Here is a 20873-nt window from a genome sequence, read left to right as displayed (position 1 = left end):
GTCAAGCTGGCATTTTCTGTTTTTAATACATTAAAGTGATTGTAAAGTCTAGTTTTTTTTCTATAAAAATAACAAACATGTTATACTTACCTGCTCTCTTGCAGTTGTTTTGCACAGAGCAGCCCAGATCCTACTCTTCTCAGTTGCCTCTTCTGTGCTCCTGGTCCCTCCCTCCTGATGAGTGTTCCCACAGCAAGCAGCTTGCCATGATGGCACCCGAGCTGAGATGAAGCTCCGTGTGTCCCTTCAGACACAAAGCTGCGGTTCGGCACTTCCCCCCCTCTCTCCTGATTGGCTAACTGACTTTGGTTGACAGCAGAGAGAGCCAATTGCGCTGCTGCTATGTCTCAGCCAATTAGGAGGGAGAGTCCCAGACGGCTGAGACACTCATGGACATCGCTGGACAGAGATGGGGCTCAAGCATGGATTAGGGGGCAGAGGGGGGCTGCTGCACACAGAAGGCTTTTCATCTTAACCACTTGCCGACCAGCCGCACGACTTATACTGTGACAGGTCGGCTTTCCTGCATGAACCGACGTACCTGTAGGTCGGTCCGTGCATGTGAGATGGTAGGCGCGCACTAGCCATCTGCCGTTGGATCGCGCCCATGGGTCCGGCGGACTTGATGTCAACAGGACGCCCAGGATTGCTGTACACAAAGGCAGAGCGGGGATCTGGATCTGCCTTTGTAAACAAGGCGGGTCCCCGTTCTGACATGGGGCATGTCAGAGATCTGATGTTTACAGTGATCTGGAACCGCAATATCTGTCATGTCCCAGCAGCCCACCCCCCCTACAGTTAGAACACGCTGAGGGAACACATTTAACCCCTTGATCGCCCCCTGGTGTTAACCCCTTCCCTGTCAGTGTCATTTATACATTGATCAGTGCATTTTATAGCAAAAATTGTCATTTGGGGCCAGCTAAAAAATGCAGATCGCCACCATTACCAGTAAAACCAAAAAATAAAAGTTCCAAAATCTATCCCATAGTTTGTAGACGTGGTAACTTTTGCTCAAACCAATCAATATATACCTATTGCGATTTTTTATTACCAAAAATATATAGATAAATAAGAATACATATTGGCCTAAACTGATGAATAAATTATTTTTATATATATATTTTTTGGGATATGTATTATAGCAGAAAGTAAAAAAAAAAAAAAAATATATATATATATATATATATATATATATATATATATATATATATATATATATATATATATTTTAAAGTGTCACTCGTTTTTGTTTATACCGCAAAAAATAAAAAAACGCAGAGGTGATCAAATAAATAATTATTCCCGCCAATAAAATTAAGTAATGCCCAAGCGCTTGATATGCCTAATTGCATTACATGAGTTTACAAGCATCAAGCATTTTTTCTGGCAAAACTGCTGCCAGGAGGAAAGCAGTCTAAGCCCACGTACACACAGTCAGATATTCTGACGGAATGTGTCCTATCGGACCGTTTTGTCGGATAATCCGACTGTGTGTGGTCTCCATCGGACTGTTTCCGTCGGAGTATCCGACGGACCAAGTTTTCCAACTTGTCCGTAAAATTTTCCGACAAAATGCTCCGATCGGACATACTCCGATCATGTGTGGCCTACTCCAACAGACAAAGTGGCACGCATGCTCAGTTCAAATTCCTAGACCAAAGCTATTGGCTACTAGCCTGAACGTAGTCCCGTCGTAACGAAATAACGTCATCACGTTATGTACAATCGGATTTTCCGACAACTTTGCCTGACCGTGTGTATGCAACAGTTTCGGACAAAATCCGTCGGACAAAATCCAACGGATTTGGTTGTCAGAATGTCCGATCGTGTGTACAAGGGCTTAGAGAGTTAGCAAAACATCCAAGGTGCATGTGCCCGCTGCTGCCTCTCTGTCGTGTGAATACAGGGAGAGAGCCACAACAGACGGCACAGGTAGTTGGGGGGTGAAAAAAAGTACATGCACTTTTACTGGGCTATGCAATATTTTATCTTTTTAATAAATAGAACCCGAAATGTTTACTTCAGGCTTATTTCTTCTTCAGTTACACAAAAATAATTATTGCAGCAAGTGTATCAATCCCCTGCTTTCCCATTTGTTCCCTGAGTCTGGTCATGTAAAGTGGTGTCACATCATAAAGTCTATGTGAGACCTGCAGAAGCAGCTATGAGCTTACAGAGAGCGAGAGCATTGTACAACCATTATACTGTAATAATAAAGCTATCCATACAGTTGTTTTTATTGAAGGTTTATAAGAAATGTCTTGGCGGTAACACGAAGGCAACAAATGTCGTTCAAAAGTAATTTCATTTTCATATTGGTATGAATAGAGTTTCCAAAACGAAACCACATATACTGGTTTAAATTTGTTCATTTGAGAATGGGGGAAAAAAAAGATTCTGAACCTTCTAAGTTTTAGTACTGTCAAAAATGAATGTTGTTTTGACCCCAGTAACCATTAGAAAATCAAACAAATATTAAAAAAATTGAAATTTTCTAATGAAATTCCACTAGTATATGTCCAGCTTAACAAGAAAGTACAGCCAGTTTATGTGATGAGAAATTATGGCTGCATCCTTTGACCTTTGTGCTGTGGTAAAGCACAAATCAATGCACTCATACAATAGTAACATAAGGTATTTGCCAGCATATAAGGCGACTTGGCATTTAAGACGATCCCCTAATTCTCCAGTTAAAACATTGGTTTTGGCCTATACTCACCGTATAAGATGACCCCCTTCCAACTAGTCTGTCAGCCCGCTGGATGTGTGGTAATACCATATGTACAGTAGCTTCGATAACATACAGTATACCGCGCTGAGCCAATCAAGGCGAGCAATGTATTCTAGCAATGAATACAAAGCCTGCTCGGATTGGCAAAGGTTGTAACATCATCAGCCCACGCCTCTCTGACTCTCAAAGCCAATTTAAACAGGATTTGTATTCATTATTAGAATCCATTGCTTGCCATGATTGGCTCAGCGTGGTATATTGTATGTAGCCGAAGTTGCATATAGTATTACCGCACATACAGCGGGCTGACAGATTAGGGACGTTCATTTTGGGCCAACTTGGCTCAAACAAACTAAAATTGCACATTTTATACCGGTGTATAAAACCCCCCAATTTTTGAGGGATGTTAAATGTCATCTTATACGCTGGAAAATACAGTATATAGGGTTACAACGAAAATTCATGTCCTTTTTTTGGCTGTTGGGGTCTTTAGGCAGACATGTGAAATACTATGGGTTAGTAAGTGTGTGTGTTAATGCCCCAATGTAGACCAGACAGGCCTGAAGGGGCCCTCAAGTATTCACGTGTTCTTAACAAGCAGTAAATGAGCTTTAAAATAGTCCTCACTGACCTCTGTGTGCAAAGGCACTGTGGATCGGATCATCTTCAAAGTTCACAGTAGAAGCACCCAAGCCAATTGCGCACTACTGATGTTTACATGTAGGTCATGAAAGAGTCATGGAATTGCACACCCAATTACCACCATCATACCATAATAACATACCTAAATAATAAAGTAAACACTAAGGCCTACGTTGCTGCAAGAACAAAGCCCTTGCTCCCAAGTTGACATCCTCCTGTGTGCCAGTGAGTGTCTCTGAACCCACACTATCTGCATTGGGAGACATGCAACTGCAACCACATGGATGTCAAATTGGGAGGATCAACTGTGTCTGTGCAGCCACTGTGGCCCAATTAATATGAATAGTACTGCCTACACGTGGATGCATGGAACACCTGTGCATCCCATGAGGGCGATCCTCACACGGGTGCACGCTTAAGGATGCTCATGTGAACAAGTCACAAGGGCTTTTTTAGATTTGCAAATAAAGAATAAAAATATGTTGCACTGTCACATAATAATTACATACAGTATATCTCCACAAATAATGTGATTAACTATAAAGTCCTCAATTTAAAGGAATAAAATGAATTAAGTGTCTAAAGAAAAATTCCATAAAGGCGATACACAACTAAGTGCAAATATCCTCCGGTCCTTATTAGGTGTAACACCCCGTGCTCCCCATAGGAAATCAGGGCAAATATATTTTGCTTACCAGATCCTTAGACCAATTAAGGCCTGTACTCACATGACAGCTTGACCCCTCACTCTAGGAATAAGTCAGCATTACTTTTCAGCCGCCTTGTAGATGCCACTGATGGAAGTCACCATAAAAATATATTCTTAAGAGCCCTCAGACCAGCCATGCAGTATGTCAATGACAAGAGAAAAAATTAAATGCGCAGCGTCCAGTAAAAACAACAAGGTTTAATAAAATTCTACTTAGAGCAGCAAAGTTACAAAAGGCATTAGAAAACAAACACTCATCCTCCACGGGCGCCAGGATATCACTGACGCTTCCTTGCCTTGCCTGGCATAAATTTAGTCTGAATAGACATCTTCTGTGAGGCAGTAAACATATTTAGATTTGTAATTGGGGGCTTTGAAACCCTGTGGTTTAGCCTTTCAACCGCTCCCCCTTATGCTGCAGAAGCAGTGGCTGGAGGTGAACACATGCCACAGCTGCAATGCTTTGCTTCACAGCCACATCATGAATTAAACCCCTTTTGTACTGCCTGCAGAGTACAACCCATTAAAGCGAATGGAGCCTGCAACTGTCATGCAACCGCACAAATCATGCATGGTTGTGGCGCAGTTTTCTGGTATTTAGGGGCTGGTTAATGAAGAGGCAGATACGCCTGGAAACACGTTCATTGACTGTGCATGCTCCTTGAGTGTCTTCAGCGCTAGGCGGAGGAGGACGTTCCTTGTTTTCGCAGATGCTTTCCAATCACATGGATGAGTCGCAGCGTCTATACATGGGCACCCAGCGCCCAACACCATCTCTTTGGCTGTTACCTGATGACTTCCCTCGTGGTCAGATGCTGATCCCCGGTGCTGCAAGTCTTGTCACGTCCGCCTTTCTACTACTTGCTCTTGTGAGTGCAACTTACAATGTTTTAATAAACTGTTTTTTTAATACTACACTATGGTGGCCCTTGCGCCTGTTGTTTTTCTCTCCCCTTGTGTGTATCCTAGATGGAGCATTCCCTCCTGATTTTCAGGTTGCAGCACTCACACAACAGATTCCATTTGTGTATTAACTATAAATTGATTTGCGGTATTACATTTCCTTTTTGAAATTATTAAATGGTATACTGCTACTTTGGCATCACATTTTAACCATTTGGTTTTTGCCTAACCATTCAGGCGCTGCTTTGTGGAGCGCAGTGGTCCCACTGGATTTCCAGTGGCCCATTTTTGTGTCATATGCTTGTAGCAATACCCCCGCAAGCACTGCTGGTAACTGGCTCTCATATTACTGCATAGCTATGCAGCACGCATTTACAACTTGCAATCAGACACAAGAAATCAGTCCATTGTCTTGTTTTTCTTGTTTTATTGGAAAAAACAACTTGAATAGAGTATAGGAATTATGGGATTCCCAACGACTTGAAGAAAAACAGATGAGGACAACTTCCTTCCAAAGTACAGAGAAAAAATCCTAAATTGCTTTTCTTGCTAGAAAGACCCAGTCTCTTGGATCAGTGGCAAAGTCCCTTATGGACCAGGAGCTCTCAATCCTCTTTGAAAATTAGCAAAAAATATTGAAAAGCTGCATGCAGGAGTATCACCTCTCCTCTTGAAGAACTGCTCCCAGCTCCACCTACCAGCCCTCCTAGCTGCATGTTTACAAGCCCACCCAGCTGTTTTGAAGATCTACCAGAACAATGGATAAAGGGTTAAGCACAGTGCTTTCCTTTGAAAGCTTGCTACATGTGCCCAATGGTGCCGCTGCTGTGTCTCAGCCAATCGGGAGGAGAATCTTGGGCGACTGAGACACTTGTGGACATGGCTGAAGAGAAAGGGGCTGAGGACGGCTGCTGCACACAGAAGGCTTTTTATCTTCTGCATTAAAAACCACTTTAATGGCTGACCTAGTTACCCTACCAGAGCATTCGGCCTGGGGATTGGCCTAGTTCATTCAAGTATGCAGACCATTCTCCTGCCTCCACCCACTAACTTCTAGAAGTTCTCTAACTTCCAGATTCAGGGGGAGATACCAGAGACCTTCCTATGTGAGTCATCCAGTCTGACTTGCAGTAAATCCTGACCCGCAGCAATCCCTGACCCAATTTCAGACTTACAGGCTAACCATGAGTCATAACATAAATTTGCCTGCACTAACACTAGCAGAACACTAGAGCGTGCTACACTTATATAAATCAATACAGGTGTGTGTGCCCTCTCCACGAGTTCATTGTACCTTTGTTACCTCTGTTACTTCACTCCCAGTAACAGAATGGGGTCCCGTCGTGCAGATAGACCTCAAGTGTTGCCAGCAAAATTCTAAGCCTCTCCCTATAAGCAAATAATTTCTCTGTGCTTAAAAGCACAAAAAGCTCTCTTACAGTATATATATATATATATATATATATATATATATATATATATATATATAGTAATAAAAAAGATAGAGGCACAGGATCAGAACACAGAGTACAGCTGCAGATCAAACAGCAAAGAACTAGTGCAGCTGATGCTTCTTTATAGCCCAGTGGGCGTAAAGGCACAGCTACCCCGCGCACATACATGCTCGATCTGCACTAGGGTTGCCACATCATCACATTAATTACACAGGTTCTGTGGCCGATTAAGGTGGTAATTAAGCTCAATTAGTAATAAAATATAAATACAGCGCTCGCAAACAAAAACCCATAATACAGTAAGTGATGACAAAAACATAAAGTCCATATAAAACTGTGAATGTGCTTCAAAAATAAAAAATGCAGGGAATGCTTCACATCTGGTGTGCAGAAAGTGCACAGAAAATGTTACAAAAAAATTCTGCACACCAGATGTGAAGCATTCCGTGCATTTTTTAATTGTGAAGCACATTCACAGTTTTATATGGACTTTATGTTTTTGTCATCACTTATTATGGGATGTTGTTTGTGAGAGCTGTATTTATATTTTATTACTATGTCCAGGTGTCTAGCACTTTGTACATAGCAGCTTCATTCATTTTTTTTATCACCCAGTTTTTTTCACACCATCAGCGCGAGTTTATATATCTAGATTATATATTTTCCCAATTAAACTCAATTGGTTCCTTATCTGCATTAAATCAGCCTTAGAATCTGTGTAATTCATATGTGTCCTGGATTAAAGGGATGCTGTGACAACCCTAATCTGCGCCCGCACATGCGCATGTCTCCTCACAGTCACTGCGGTACCATGATCAGTGTGTTCCTGACAGGTGCAGTGCTTCAGCCAATCAAGGCCCCAGAATGCACTGTGCAGTGCGCTTGGCACACACCCGAACAGGTGCTGTTCGGAGCCGAACCAATGCTCGGCGTGAACAGCTCACCCATCTCTAGTAAACAAGAACTAGTGCAAGGTACATTGCAGCTGATCAAGTGTGGTACCTGGCATGGTGAAGGGTCTTCCAGTAGCGAGGGGGTCGTGATCTGGCTCCCTCCCCAGTGGCTTTTACAACCATCCATAAATATCAGGGGCTGATAATTTGTCATGCTGTTGACTTTTGTAAGTGTATACCAGGTAAATTGCTATATGTATTGTCAGTGTTTCCATATCGTGTTTATACTGTCTAAATATCAATTCTTATGCCCCATACACACGGTCGGACATTCCGACCACAAAATCCGTCTGATTTTTTCTGACGAAACTTGTGTTGCATACATAGGGTCGCACAAAGTTGTCGGAAAATCCGATCGTTTGGAACGAGGTGACATACAAAACATACAATGGGACTACGCAGAGGCCAGTAGCCAATAGCTTTCGTCTCCAAATTTTTTCTGACCATGCGTGGCACTTTGTGCGTCGGAATTCTCTTCACACAATCAGAAAAAGTCTGATCGGATTTTGTTGTCCGAAAATTCGAGATTTTCCGATAGAATCTGATAGAGCCCACACACGATCGGATTTTCCAACAACATGATCTGATCTGACTTTTTCCGTCAGAATTTCCGATTGTGTATGGGGCATTAGTTTTAAATTGGAATTCTGTAATTTTTCAGTTTGTCACTAAAAAATGTGTTAGAAAATTTCCCATTTTGTGTCAGTATAAAATGCCGCAGGAGGTTGGCAACCCTGCTCCCAGCTGTCGGTAACCTGAAGTTATTGGGACCGAACCCACGTTGCGGCGACCCACAGCTTAGTTGCATGGCACGGATGAGTGATAAGAGTTAATTAAGTGCACACATAAGGTTCGTGCGCGGTGGGATCCCATTCTGTCACTGGGAGTGAGGTGACAGAGGTACGCAGGAATGGTGGAGGGCTCAGAAGTGTCCCTCCTTAGTGCAATATACAGCAAGAGAAGTGTGTGGTGACATGGGACAACATTCTACAGAAGGACTCCATAATTAAAGAGGTTGTAAACTCAGAAGGTTTTTTTATTTTAATGCATTTTATACATTAACCGGTTCCCGACCAGCGCATGCCGATGTACGTCGGCAGAATGGCACGGGCAGGCATATTGGCGTACAGGTACGTCCAATCTTCAATGCCGCCCTGCCATCGCGAGAGCGCCGCCGGCGGCGCGTTTGCGTTCCGGACGGGACCCCCGTGAGTCCGGCATACCCGCGATCGGCTCACGGGACGGCTGAAGGGAGAAATGCCGTTGTAAACAGCATTTCTCCATTCTGCCTAGCAACTAGTGACGCTGATCTCTGCTCCATGTGATTGGAGCAGAGATCAGTGTTCACTAAATGAAAGCCCAACCTCCCACAGTTAGTAACACACCCCTAGGAACACTTAACCTTACACTGCCACCCACTGGTTAACCCCTTCACTGCCAGTGTCATTTACACAGGAATCACTGCATTTATATAGCAGTGATTACTGTATAACTGACAATGGTCCCAAAAATGTGTCAAAAATGTCCGATGTGTCCACCATAATGTCGCAGTCACAATAAAAATCGCTGATCGCCGCCATTACTAGTAAAAAAAATAATAATAAAAAATGATTAATAAAAATGCCATAAAACTATCCCTATTTTGTAAACGCTATAACTTTTGTGCAAACCAATCAATAATCGCTTATTGCGATTTTTTTTTACCAAAAATATGTAGAAGAATATGTATCAGTCCAAACTGAGGGAAAAAAATGTTTTTTGATATATTTTTGGGGGATATTTATTATAACAAAAAGTAAAAAATAATGAATGTTTTTCAAAATTGTCGCTCTATTTTTGTTTATAGCGCAAAAAAAATAAAACCTCAGGGGTGATCAAATACCACCAAAAGAAAGCTCTATTTGTGGGAAAAGAAGGACGTCAATTTTGTTTGGGAGCCATGTCGCACGACCGTGCAATTGTCAGCTAAAGCGACGCAGTGCCGAATTGCAAAAAGTGGTCTGGTCTTTGACCAGCAAAATGATCCGGTCTGTAAGTGGTTAAGATAAAAAGCCTTCTGTGTACAGCTGCCCCCCTAATACTTACCTGAGCCCCATCTCGATTCGGTGATGTTGCACGACACTCTTCTTCATTAGCTGGGGACAACAGCGAAGCACCATTGGCTCCCGCTGCTGTCAAAGCCAGTAAGCAAATGAGGAGAGAGAGTGGGCGGGGCAGGGCCACGGCTCTGTGTCTGAATGGATACATGGAGCTGTGATTCGGCTTTGGTGCCCCCATAGCAAGCTGTTTACTGTGGTGGAACGCAACAGGAGGGAAGGGCCAGGAGCGCCAAAGAGGGACCCAAGAAGAGGAGGATGGGGGCTGCTTTGTGCAAAACCATTAGGCCGCTTTCACACTTGTGCGACCTGAAAGTCATGCGACTTTGATGCGATTTTGCTCTCAAATTGTATCAAAGTCGGAACCAAAGTAGTGCAGTAGTACTACTTTGAAGTTGCACAGATATGAATGGTACTCATTGGAAATCATGGGGTACGACTTGTCATGCGACTTTGCAGTCCCAGGGTTGCAGGACGGTTTACACAGAGCAGGTAAGTATAATGTTTCTTATTGCACACAGTGTACGGTTCATCTCTAAGTTGGGGAACGGCCATAATGTTTGATTCTTACATGAACACGGTTGCTGACTGGTCCTGTGCAAAAGGTACACCCCCTAGGGTGAGTGGCCCCGTCTGCACATGTGCATGAGGCCGCAATTGAGGCAGGCCCAATGTAATAATCAGAGCCTACATCTACTACTATACACCATGTACTTAGGGCACGCTGTACCATGCAATCCACTGCAGTCAAATGCACTGCATTTGTGATCTATGTTTGGGGATTATATTTTAGGGGCGCTTTACAGTCATTTTTGCAGGGGTTTTACAGCTGCTAGTGGCCGAAAAAGGGTTAAAACGACAACAAAGCGCCGCTGCCCTTTCCTTTCAATGGGAAGGAGCGGTTTATGAGCGGTGTATACACCGCTCCAAAGCTGCTGTTTGCACAAGTTTTTTTGACCCCTTTAACACTGAGGCGCTTTACAGGCGTTACAGCGCTAAAAATAGCGCCTGTAAAGCGCCACTCCTGTCTCTCCAGTGTGAAAGTCCGAATGCTTTCACACTGGAGCGGTACGCTTGCAGGACATTTAAAAAAAACTCCTACAAACAGCATCTTTAGACCCCTTTCACACTGGGGCGCTGCAGCAGGCACTGCATCGCTAAAAATAGCACCTGAAAAGTGCTCTGAAACAGCCGCTGCTTTGTCTCCAATGTGAAAGCCCCGCAGGCTTTCACACTGGAGCGGTGCGCTGGTAGGATGGTAAAAAAAAGTCCTGCTAGCCGCTTCTTTGGAGCGGTGTGCATACTGCTCCTGCCCATTGCAATTAATGGGAAGTCTGGCTATACTGCCGGCAGTGTTGCTGTAGCAGCACTTTGCGGGTGGTTTTAACTCTTTTTCAGCCACTAGCGGAGGCTAAAAGCACTCCGCTAGCAGCCAAATACCCCTGCAAATACGACGGTAAGGGGGCGCTTCACCGCCAACTGACCCACCTTCCCAGTGTGAAAGGGGCCTTAGAGCGGTGTATACACAGCTCCTTAACTGCTCCTGCCTATTGAAATGAATGGGGCAGCGTGGCTATACCACCGGCATGTGGTGGTTTTAACCCTTTCTGGGCTGCTAGCAGGGGGTAAGACTGCCCTGCTAGCGGCCGCATAGCTCCATGAAATGAACGGTAAAGCGATGCTAAAAATAGCGGCGCTTTACCGCCGACGAACCCATCACCCCAGTGTTAAAGGGGCCTGCACGTCCTGCCAGTGCTGAGACTGCAGGGGAGCTGTTTTTCAGGCGCTATTTTTTAGAACAAAAGCGCCTGAAAAACGCCACACTGTGAAAGGGGTCTAACGGATCGCACACCTGGGGCGTTTTTGATTCCATTCCTCTTCAGCTTTCATTCATTACCAGTCCTACATTTTATTCCTGGCTTATCAGCTGATAATTCTACACATTTACCCCGTCTCCAGTATTATGCTCTATATCTCCTCTAGGAAGTCACCTTCCACACTACTACAACGTGGCCAGGGTTCTCATTATCATGTCATGTTCTCGGAGAGGAGGAGGTTTATTATGAATGGTATGTGATGAGGAAGGGAGCGGATTTCCCCTGAGGGGTCGGATTCCCTCAGCCTGTAAACACAACACACCAGCACGCCCCTTGCCCGCGCTTTCCCCTATGACGTCAACCCCTCCGAGCGCGGCCACTGTCGCCTGGGCGCACCCAGCGCGCTCCCGCGGCGTTTCAAGGCGAGGCCGGTAGTGACGCGGGCACAGCGCTTCCTGTATCTTGTTGAGGTGTTTGATGGTCGGGCTCTGGGTGGTGGCCGCATTCTGACGCTTCTCCTCTCACACTTTCGTTCAGGGACAGCCGGTGTCACCGGACCGGGGCACACCTCAGCGGGGGGGACACCTCTAGCCTGTCCAGGGCTCCTCTGCGCCGCCTCGGGGCTTTATTTTTTATTTTGTTCCCTTTTATTTCCCGGACGGTGAGCAGCCATGCAGGCCATCAAGTGTGTGGTGGTCGGAGACGGGTGAGTAGAGTCTCTGCCATCCCATCTCCCTGTATATATCACCCGGGACACTAGGGGGCAGATAGGGGCAGCACATGAGGTGACATGTTTTATCTCCCTCTAGATATCACCCCAGACACTAGGGGGCAGACACTGGCAGCAGTCAATGAGGTGACATGTCTGATCTCCTGGGGAAGGCTGGAGATCCTCTAGTGCAGTACATCAGGCTGGTCCTAGACTGTGCCAGGTGGGGCTCATCCACATCATGTGTGGTGATCTGTATGGATCATGGGTATGATTGCTCCCTGTGTGCCCCGCTCACACTGGTAGGGCTCATTTATGATGTAATCAGGAATCTTAGATGCCCTTAATGATCTCATTGTGTTTTGATGCGTTTGCTTTTCTGTTGTATGGATTCTTGTGTTACTGGCTCAGCTAGTAGCGCTTTCTAAACGCATCTGAAACGTGCTGTAAACGCCATGGGGGCGCATGTGCTGCATTTGTGTTTTGCAGTGCGTTTACATGAGTGGGGGGGCAGTAAAGCACCACCTCACTGATACTTAATAAACGCTTGTCAAGCGCGCTGTAAAGGCTTTGGTTGCGTTTACTGGAGGAGACCTAAATGGAAGCAGTTGACTAGCTTCAATGCCTTCCAGACTCCACGTGTAACTTATTTTTATTTTTTTTGCATGTGAATATCTGTCCGCTATCTATATTGTATGCTGCTTTGCTAAGCGTTCCAGAAGCGTAAAACGCATCACAAATGTCTGTTTCTAATACCAGTGTAAACAAGGCCTCAGGCTAATATTACACCAGCATCAAAAGCAGGCATTTCAGCTGCGGTTTTGAAGCCTTACAAGTGCCTATTAATGCTGTGTGTCAATGATGTGCATTGCAGCGGATGGTGTTGTTCACATGGCCGTGTTTGACGGTTGTGGTGTCCATAGTTTATCTGACATATAAACAGTGGACAAAAAGGTAAACGGTGAAATGAATTGTAAGAACACACATTGCACTGCTGCTACACAATGGACACCAGCACAGGTGCATGTTGGTGTAAATGACCCGGAACCCCCCCCCCCCATGAGGTTGTAGACAGCACTGATTGCCAATGCTTGGATATGGCACACATGCGGCAAGCGGGCTGTTCACCGTGGGGGAAAAAAAATGATCAGTTGCAGAGATTTTCAACATGGTAGAAAATCAGAGTGGTAAAGCGCACTGGGTGAAAGCTGATTATCTTTCTTGAATCACCCTGTACACGGCTCGGTTGTCAGATGACACTTATCAGGCCTCTGCAGAGTGCAGCAGAGATCCGTAACCCAGAGCAGCTTGAAATGATCTGTTTAAAAGTTGCCTGTTCTAGAATATTGAGCAAAATGAAGCTCCTAACTACAGAATAGGCTTGGTTCTGTGCTAAGAGATCAGATGCCATTGAAAGAGTTAAACTGTGGATGGTATGGCTCTGGAGAGAATGGCCTCCAACCTAACCGGTGCTGCTTGTTTCTCTGACAGCTCATTCACACACAGATCAATACAGGCTCAAAGATATGGCACCTATAGCTCCGTATACAGGGGCTGAATATAGGCTGCTGTCAGCCATTACAGTAGAAACCAGCTGACATTTGGCCTGTTTGTACAGGTTCTTCCCTTGTCCAACAGAAGCCAATCTCACAACTGGCTTGTGTGGAATTACTATGTTGAAAAACCAGCAGCCAATGCCTGGAGTGTTCTGAGGGTGCACTGGCAAATTCCCTGTTAGACCACAGTAGCAAAGCTGGGAGATTGCTGTACTAACGTTGCATAGTTAGTAGAGACCTAATTTTTATTTATTTTTCCCGTTCAGCCCCTGGGTTGAACAAAACTAACTTGCCGTGTGTACCTGGCATTAAATACAATTGTTTACCATGTGCTCTGTTCACGTCCATACATGTGTGCTGCATAAAAATGCAGCATTCCAACACAGCAAACCTCAGTTGATTGAAGTGTCATTTTCTGTGCTTATAGTAGTTCTGAAAAATGTAAACCGTACAATGCATTGTAACAACACAACGTCAAGCAGTGCCAGTCCCAGTCTGAGCCGCTAACCTTTACAGGTGGCGAAGTGCAGGTTTTTTCTAGGTATGTTTTATGGAGAAAGACCTGAGGACATACAAGACTTTGCTTCATCTGCTTTTGTCCTGAAAGATTCTGTTAGGGCTCTTTCACACATGAGGACCGTTCAGATCCGCTGAAAAAACAGACAGGCGGATCTGAATGGTCACTCTATACATTTCTATGGAGCGATGGATGTCATCGGTCACATGTCCGCTGACATCCACTCCGCAAAATCCAGATGGATGGAAACCCTATTTTCTATCTGGCTGGCAAATTGGATGAAATGAATTGATTTCCCCCCCCCCAATAGAAGAGCGAAGATCTGACAGGTCCGCCCCTGCAGTGTGCAGAGACAGACTTGTCAGACGCCGGCTCAGCGGGGATCAACGGAGCGATCCCCGCTGAGCAAGCGGATGGCTGAATACGGATCTGCATGTGTGAAAGGGGCCTTATACAAGTGGTATTGATTAGTGTATCACTTATATTCTTCATATTAAAACTTGTTCCTGCAGCTCGTGAACTCCTAGGACTAGGTGATGCCCGTCTACCTTATTTTAGAATATGGGCAATAAGGAAATGCACCACTAGTACTATGAAAATAGCACTAGTCTATAGCAAATAGACGGCGGCAAAGTGGTTTCATAATCCTGACCGGACGTCATATGACGTGATCAGGATTATGAGCCGCTGCGCGCCCCCGGGGGCGCGCATCGCGGGGATCGTTGTTGCGGGGTGTCAGTCTGACACCCGGCAACTACGATATCGGTAAAGAGTCTCCGACGGAGACTCTTTACCACGTGATCAGCCGTGTCCAATCACGGCTGATCACAGTGTAAATAGGAAAAGCCGGTGATCGGCTTTTCCTCACTCGCGTCTGTCAGACGCGAGTAGAGGAGACCCGAACGGCTGCTCCTCTGACAGGGGGGGTCTGTGCTGATCGATTATCAGCACAGCCCCCCCGAGGATGCCCACACTGGACCACCTGGGACGCCACCAGACCACCAGGGATGTCAAGGACAAGGTATGCCACCCTAGACCACCATGGATTCCAGTCAGTGCCACAATGGATGCCAATCAGTGCCCATAATGGATGCCAATCAGTGCCCACAATGGGCATCACTGATTGGCATGCATTATTGATTGGCACTGATTGGCATCCATTAGTACAATATATTATAATACAATGCCGCCTATCAGTTCCCATCTGTGCCGCCTACCCATGCCCACCTGTGCCACCTATCCATGCCAATCCGTGCCAATTTGTGCCACCCATCAGTGCCGCCTATCAGTGCCACATATCGGTGTCCATCAATGCCACCTCATCAGTGCCACTTCATTGGTGCCACCTCATCGGTGCCCATCAGTGCCGCCTTATCATTGCCCATCAGTGTAACCCCATCAGTGAAGGAGAAAACTTACTTATTTGCAAAGTTTTGAAACTGAAACAAAAGAAAAACATATATTTTTTTTTTTTTCAAAATTTTCGGTATTTTTTTATTTGTTTAGCAAAAAATAAAAACCGCAGAGGTGATCAAATACCACCAAAAGAAAGCTCTATTTGTGGGAAAAAAATGATAAAAATTTCATTTGGGTACAGTGTAGCATGACCACGCAATTGTCATTCAAAGTGCGACAGCGCTAAAAGCTCAAAATTGGTCTGGGCAGGAAGGTGTTTAAGTGCCCGGTATTGAAGTGGTTAAAGTATGTGTAGCTTAACCACTTAAAGAGGAAGTAAACCCTGATGAGTTTACTTCCTCTTTCATTCCCTGCAAAGGCAAAGCATAATGGACTACTATGTGTCACTTACCTGACACAGGAGCCAGCGAAGTCGCCGCTGTCCCCTGTAGTCCGCCGCATCCATCTTGCTGGTGGCGTCTCGCAGCTCCGCCGCTGTCATTCGGCGAAGCCGCAATGATGTCACTCCCGCGCATGCGTACGGGAGTCGACACGCGCGGCAGCTCCATTTTTGGAAATGCCGTGCTCAGTGCGCCTGCGTGCCGCTGTCTACGGCGCATGCGCCGTAGACAGCGGTGCCCGTTTTCGGGCAAATATCTCCTAAACCATGTAGGTTTAGGAGATATTGCTTGGACCTACAGGTAAGCCTTAATCTAGGCTTACCTGTAGGTCAAAGTGGTTTGTAAGGGTTTACAACCACTTTAAGGACCGCCTCACGCCGATATATACGTTGGCAGAAGGGCACTTCTGGGCATAATCGCGTACCGGTACGTGATTCTTTCAGTGCCCATCCGTGGGTTCGGGAGCACGGCGCTGGTGGCACGCTCCCCACCTGGCCCTGTGCTCTCTGGCTACGGGACCAGCGGACCCGATCGCCGCTGGTGTCCTGCGATCGGGTCATAGAGCTGAGGAACAAGGAGAGATCTGTGTAAAAAAAACATCTCCCCATGCTTCCCTTTGAGGCTGTCACCGATCGTCTCTTCCATTTTATAGGGAAGGACGATCAGTGACATCACATGCCAGGCCACGCCCCCGTACAATAAAAAAAAAACATAACACTACACTGCCCCCTAGTGGTTAACTCCTTCACTGCCAGTGACACAGGAATCAATGCTTTTAAATAGCACCGATTGCTTTGTAAATGACAATGGTCCCAAAAATGTCTGATGTGTCTGCCATAATGTCGCAGTCACAATAAAAATCGCTGATCGCCACCATTACTAGTGTAAAATAAAAAAATAAAAATGTTTTATTTATTTATTTTTTTTTTTTTTTTTATAAAAATGCTATAAAACTATCCCCTATTTTGTAAACGCTATAACTTTTGCGCAAACCAATCAATCGCTAATTGCGATTTTATTTATTTTTTTTGTTAACAAAAATATGTAGAAGAATACGTATCGGCCTAAACTGAGGAGAAAAATATTTTTTATATATATTTTTTGGGGATATTTATTATAGCAAAAAGTAAAAAATATTGCATCATTTTTTTTCAAAATTGTCGCTCCATTTTTGTTTATAGCGCAAAAAATAAAAACTGCAGAGGTGATAAAATACCACCAAAAGAAAGCTCTATTTGTGGGGAAAAAAGGACACCGATTTTTGTTTGGGAGCCATGTCGCACGACCGCACAATTCTCAGTTAAAGCGACGCAGTGCCGAATCGCAAAAAGGAGCCTGGTCCTTTGGCTGCAAATTGGTCCGGGGCTTAAGTGGTTAAAGTGGAGTTCCACCCATTTCTGTGATTAAAAGTCAGAAAATGACACGCAAAAGTGGCATTTCAGAGGGTAAGGAGTCTTTAAAGCGGAAGTTCCACTTTTGGGTGGAGCTCCGCTTTAAAATGATTGTTACCCAAAAAAATATAAAAAGTCCTGCTCCCTTAAAGTGGTTGTATACCCACACAATTAAAAAAAAAACCCTGTAAGGCAAAGGCATAATGAGCTAGTATGCTAGCTCATTATGAAATACTCGCCTTAGAATGAGGCGTCGGCTTCTGATCCCGGTCCACGCTGAGGGAGCTGACGTTTTCCCCTCAGCGTTTCTTCTGAGTTTCGGCAATGTGAGTGTCCAGAACCACTATTATGTCGCTCCCGTGGAGTCTTCTTCCCGGCAAGGTCCGGCACCGTCTGCCAGACCTTCAGCTGGGCCTTCACGGTGCATGTGCCGCTGACGTCAGCGGCTGCATGCAAAGTGAATATCTCCTAAACCATACAGGTTTAGGAGATATTCATTTTACCTACAGGTAAGCCTTATTGTAGACTTGCCTGTAGGCAGCATTAATTTTGGCAGCAAAGTTTGTTTTAGTCTTGGTCTTAGGACTAAAATTACATTTTGGTTTTAGTCGTATTTAGTCGACTAAAATCTCCAGTACGTTTTAGTTGCCAAACTCATTTTAGTTGTCTAAAATCGAATGGATGTAATTAAATTGTAATGCATTAACCTTTCTCTTCAATTTCCATTATATACTGCTGGAGTGAAAAATCTAATATGTTAATTATGGTATTGGGGTATGAACATGCACTACAGACCAGTGTTCATTTTGAAGTCAAATTTCAATTTAGTTTTAGTCTAATATAGCATTTTAGTTGACGAAATTAACACAGCCTGTTGGTAAAAATGAAGAGGGTATACATCTGCTTTTACAGTGATTGTAGTCTAGTTTTACATAGATTCCCCCCCCCCCCCCTTACAAAAATAACACGCGTGTTATACTTGCCTGATATGTTGCAGTGGATTTGAACAGAGCAGCCCATATCCTCCTCTCTGGTCCCTCTTCTGTGATCCTGGCCCCTCCCTCCTTTCAATTGCCCCAACAGCAAGCAGCTTGTGGGGGCACTCGACAGCTCCCTGTGTCCATTTAGACATGTAGCCCTGACCTAGCCCCACCCCTTCTCTCAGCTGATTGGCTATCTGACTTTGACAGCAGTGGGAGCCAATGGTGCTGCTGCTTTCTCAACCAATCGGGAAGGAGAATCTCGGATGGCTGAGACACTTGTGGCCATCTCTGGACAGAGGGACCTCAGGTAAGCGTTAGGGGTTGGGGGGCAATGCTTTTTATATTTAGCATTAAGATAAAAAAAACTTTAAAGCATGTTATACAGTGCTTGTGCTGTGTAATTTGACCCCTTGTTTACAGAAAAAAAAACCTGGCTGATCCTGTCTGGCTCTGCCCTCCCTCCTGTAAACTGACCATGATTTATCGACACCACCGTGGTTAGTTAACGTGCCTCCATTTGCAGCTCTCCCCTGTCCCACCCCCACCTCTCAGCTCCGTTCCCTCCCTTTCTGCTGCTATCATAACGGAGTGTTCCTTCTATGATCCTCTCTGTTATAGTAAATGTCCCCAGTGTGCATTTTCGGCCTTGCCCGCTGAAGCTGTTAGTTCGAGAGAGGCGGCTGGTCACACGAGCGGCGCAATAAGATCTAATACCAGTGTATTTTTAAAAACATACACTGACTGGGGACATTTACTATAACAGAGGGGATTGTAAAAAGAACACTAAGTGCCTTAACAACCGCCCCACTTACATGTATTGCGACAGGGTGGCCCTTTTAGCACAAAGTCACCTACCTGTACGTATTTTCTTGTTCCTGCTCTGGGGTGAACATGCTGCCAGAGCCCCACTCCGAGTGTGATTGGGCTCAGTGGGTCTGGTGGCGGGGACCATCATTCCCAGAAGGGCAGAATGGCAGTCTATGTAAACAAAGAAAACACAGATCTGGTTTCCTCCAGTGTCAGCACTCCCTGGGGGGGGGGGGCAGGTGCTTTGACTTGGGGAATGCAAAGATCCCGTTCCTGCTTTGCAGTAACGTAGGATCAATACCTTTTTTTTTCCTGTGTAATCATCGGGTGCCGGTTGACATCCGTGGAATCCGTGGTACTTGCTGTTGGGCTCCTACTGTGTGTGTGATCACTGCAGGAGCGAGTTGCTGCCGGCACACGTGCCCCAGACATGGAGGTGTCTGCTCACATACTAGGTACGTGATGTGGCACAAAGCGCCCGCCCTGCCACGGTAAATGTATGGTGGGCGGTCCACAAGTGGGTTAAAGTGTAAGTTCACCTTTATATAAAATCTTTAAGGTGAACTTACACTGGGCCCCCTACCTATCGCACCCAGTCCTGCTAACCTGGAGTCCGGCTAACACCCGCACTGATAGATCGTATTGCCACTGTACCAGTCCTGAGGTTTTGAAATCCCCGCAGCTTTCTCTCCTCTTTGCCTGCAGTTTTAGGAGGGGCTACGTGGGTTCTGATTGGTCGGCATTGCCCATGCGACGGCGCTAACCAATTAGAACGCTCCTAAACATACCTCCTTGCGAGATATACGTTTTGGAGATTAAGCTGCGGGGGATTTCTAAGCCTCGGACTCGTGAGGAGGCAAGCCGATGTCTCCAAGAGGGTGATCGCCGTGCTCCAGGTCAGCGGGACGTGGGTGGTGGTATTGGTGAGGAGGGGGGTCCTGTAAGTTCACCTTACAGATTTTTCTGTAAAGGTGAACTTACCCCTTAAGGTCTGTATGTAGGCTGACACATTTCCTGGTGTTCATGTTAATTTTGTGATTTTTTTTTTTTTTTTTTTTTTTTTTTTTTTTCCCTGCATGAGTTCAGACTGCACTCAAATGTGAATGGCTGCAGGCTTAGGTAGGACATAAATTATGCAGTTTTATTTCCTGCAACCATGGCGCAGGGAGCCATCCCTGCTGGGAGAATGCAATTATTGCTAGCAGCTATGCATGCACAGTACGGAGCAGACGAAGCTTCGGAAAATCTCCGAAGCTGAATGGCGCCTGCGCCGTGAGTGGAGGTGGTAGCCCCACCATCCAAGCGGACATAGGGTTGTGAATTTTAGAGGGCCCCTCGCGGGCGAGCTTCGCTCGCCACGCTTCGCTCGCCACGCTTCGGGCTCGGCCTTGCTCCGCTCTTTTTTATTCTAACTCTATGTCCACTTGGATAGTGGGGATAGAACCTGGACTCACGGCGCAGGCGCCGTTCATCCTCGGCAATTTTCGGAATTTGTGTTCCTGTGTACTGCACATGTGCAGTACGCAGGGGACACTATCTGATGGAGGACGCTATTTGACAAGACACCGGCAACTGTGTGTTTAAACACACAGCTGCTGGTTCTTCATGTGCCCCGAGCGGTCACGGGAGCCCGATGGCAATCAAGACTGCCAGGCGCTCGGGGAGCGAGCGGGGGCGTGTGCTTGGCTGTTTGTTACTGATGTAGCATAGCGGCGATTTGCGCAGCTGAACCATGCTGCAGTACAACTGCGACGGCTGGCTGGTATGTGGTTAAAGCCTGTTCACCTTTTTGATAACATGTTACAC

At 45.6% G+C, this 20873-nt stretch overlaps 1 protein-coding gene across 2 annotated transcripts in view; it reads left to right on the top strand.

Annotated features, from left to right (window-relative positions):
* Positions 1–11741: 11741 nt before the first annotated feature.
* Positions 11742–20873, top strand: part of LOC143924619 (ras-related C3 botulinum toxin substrate 1) — a 32969-nt gene continuing 23837 nt past the window's right edge. The window contains exon 1 of one of the 2 annotated variants that reach the window (XM_077449016.1): positions 11742–12014. In XM_077449016.1, the coding sequence (XP_077305142.1) occupies positions 11980–12014 (35 nt within the window). In that variant the 5' untranslated portion in view covers positions 11742–11979. The remainder of the gene's footprint in view (positions 12015–20873) is intronic. The other variant, XM_077449017.1, reaches the window with a different exon arrangement.

The sequence above is a fragment of the Lithobates pipiens genome, unplaced genomic scaffold, assembly GCF_037356315.1.
Source record: "Lithobates pipiens isolate NorthernLeopardFrog02 unplaced genomic scaffold, aLitPip1_a1.2 Scaffold_22, whole genome shotgun sequence".
Classification (NCBI taxonomy): Eukaryota; Metazoa; Chordata; class Amphibia; order Anura; family Ranidae; genus Lithobates; species Lithobates pipiens.
This window is presented reverse-complemented; position numbering and strand designations above follow the sequence as displayed.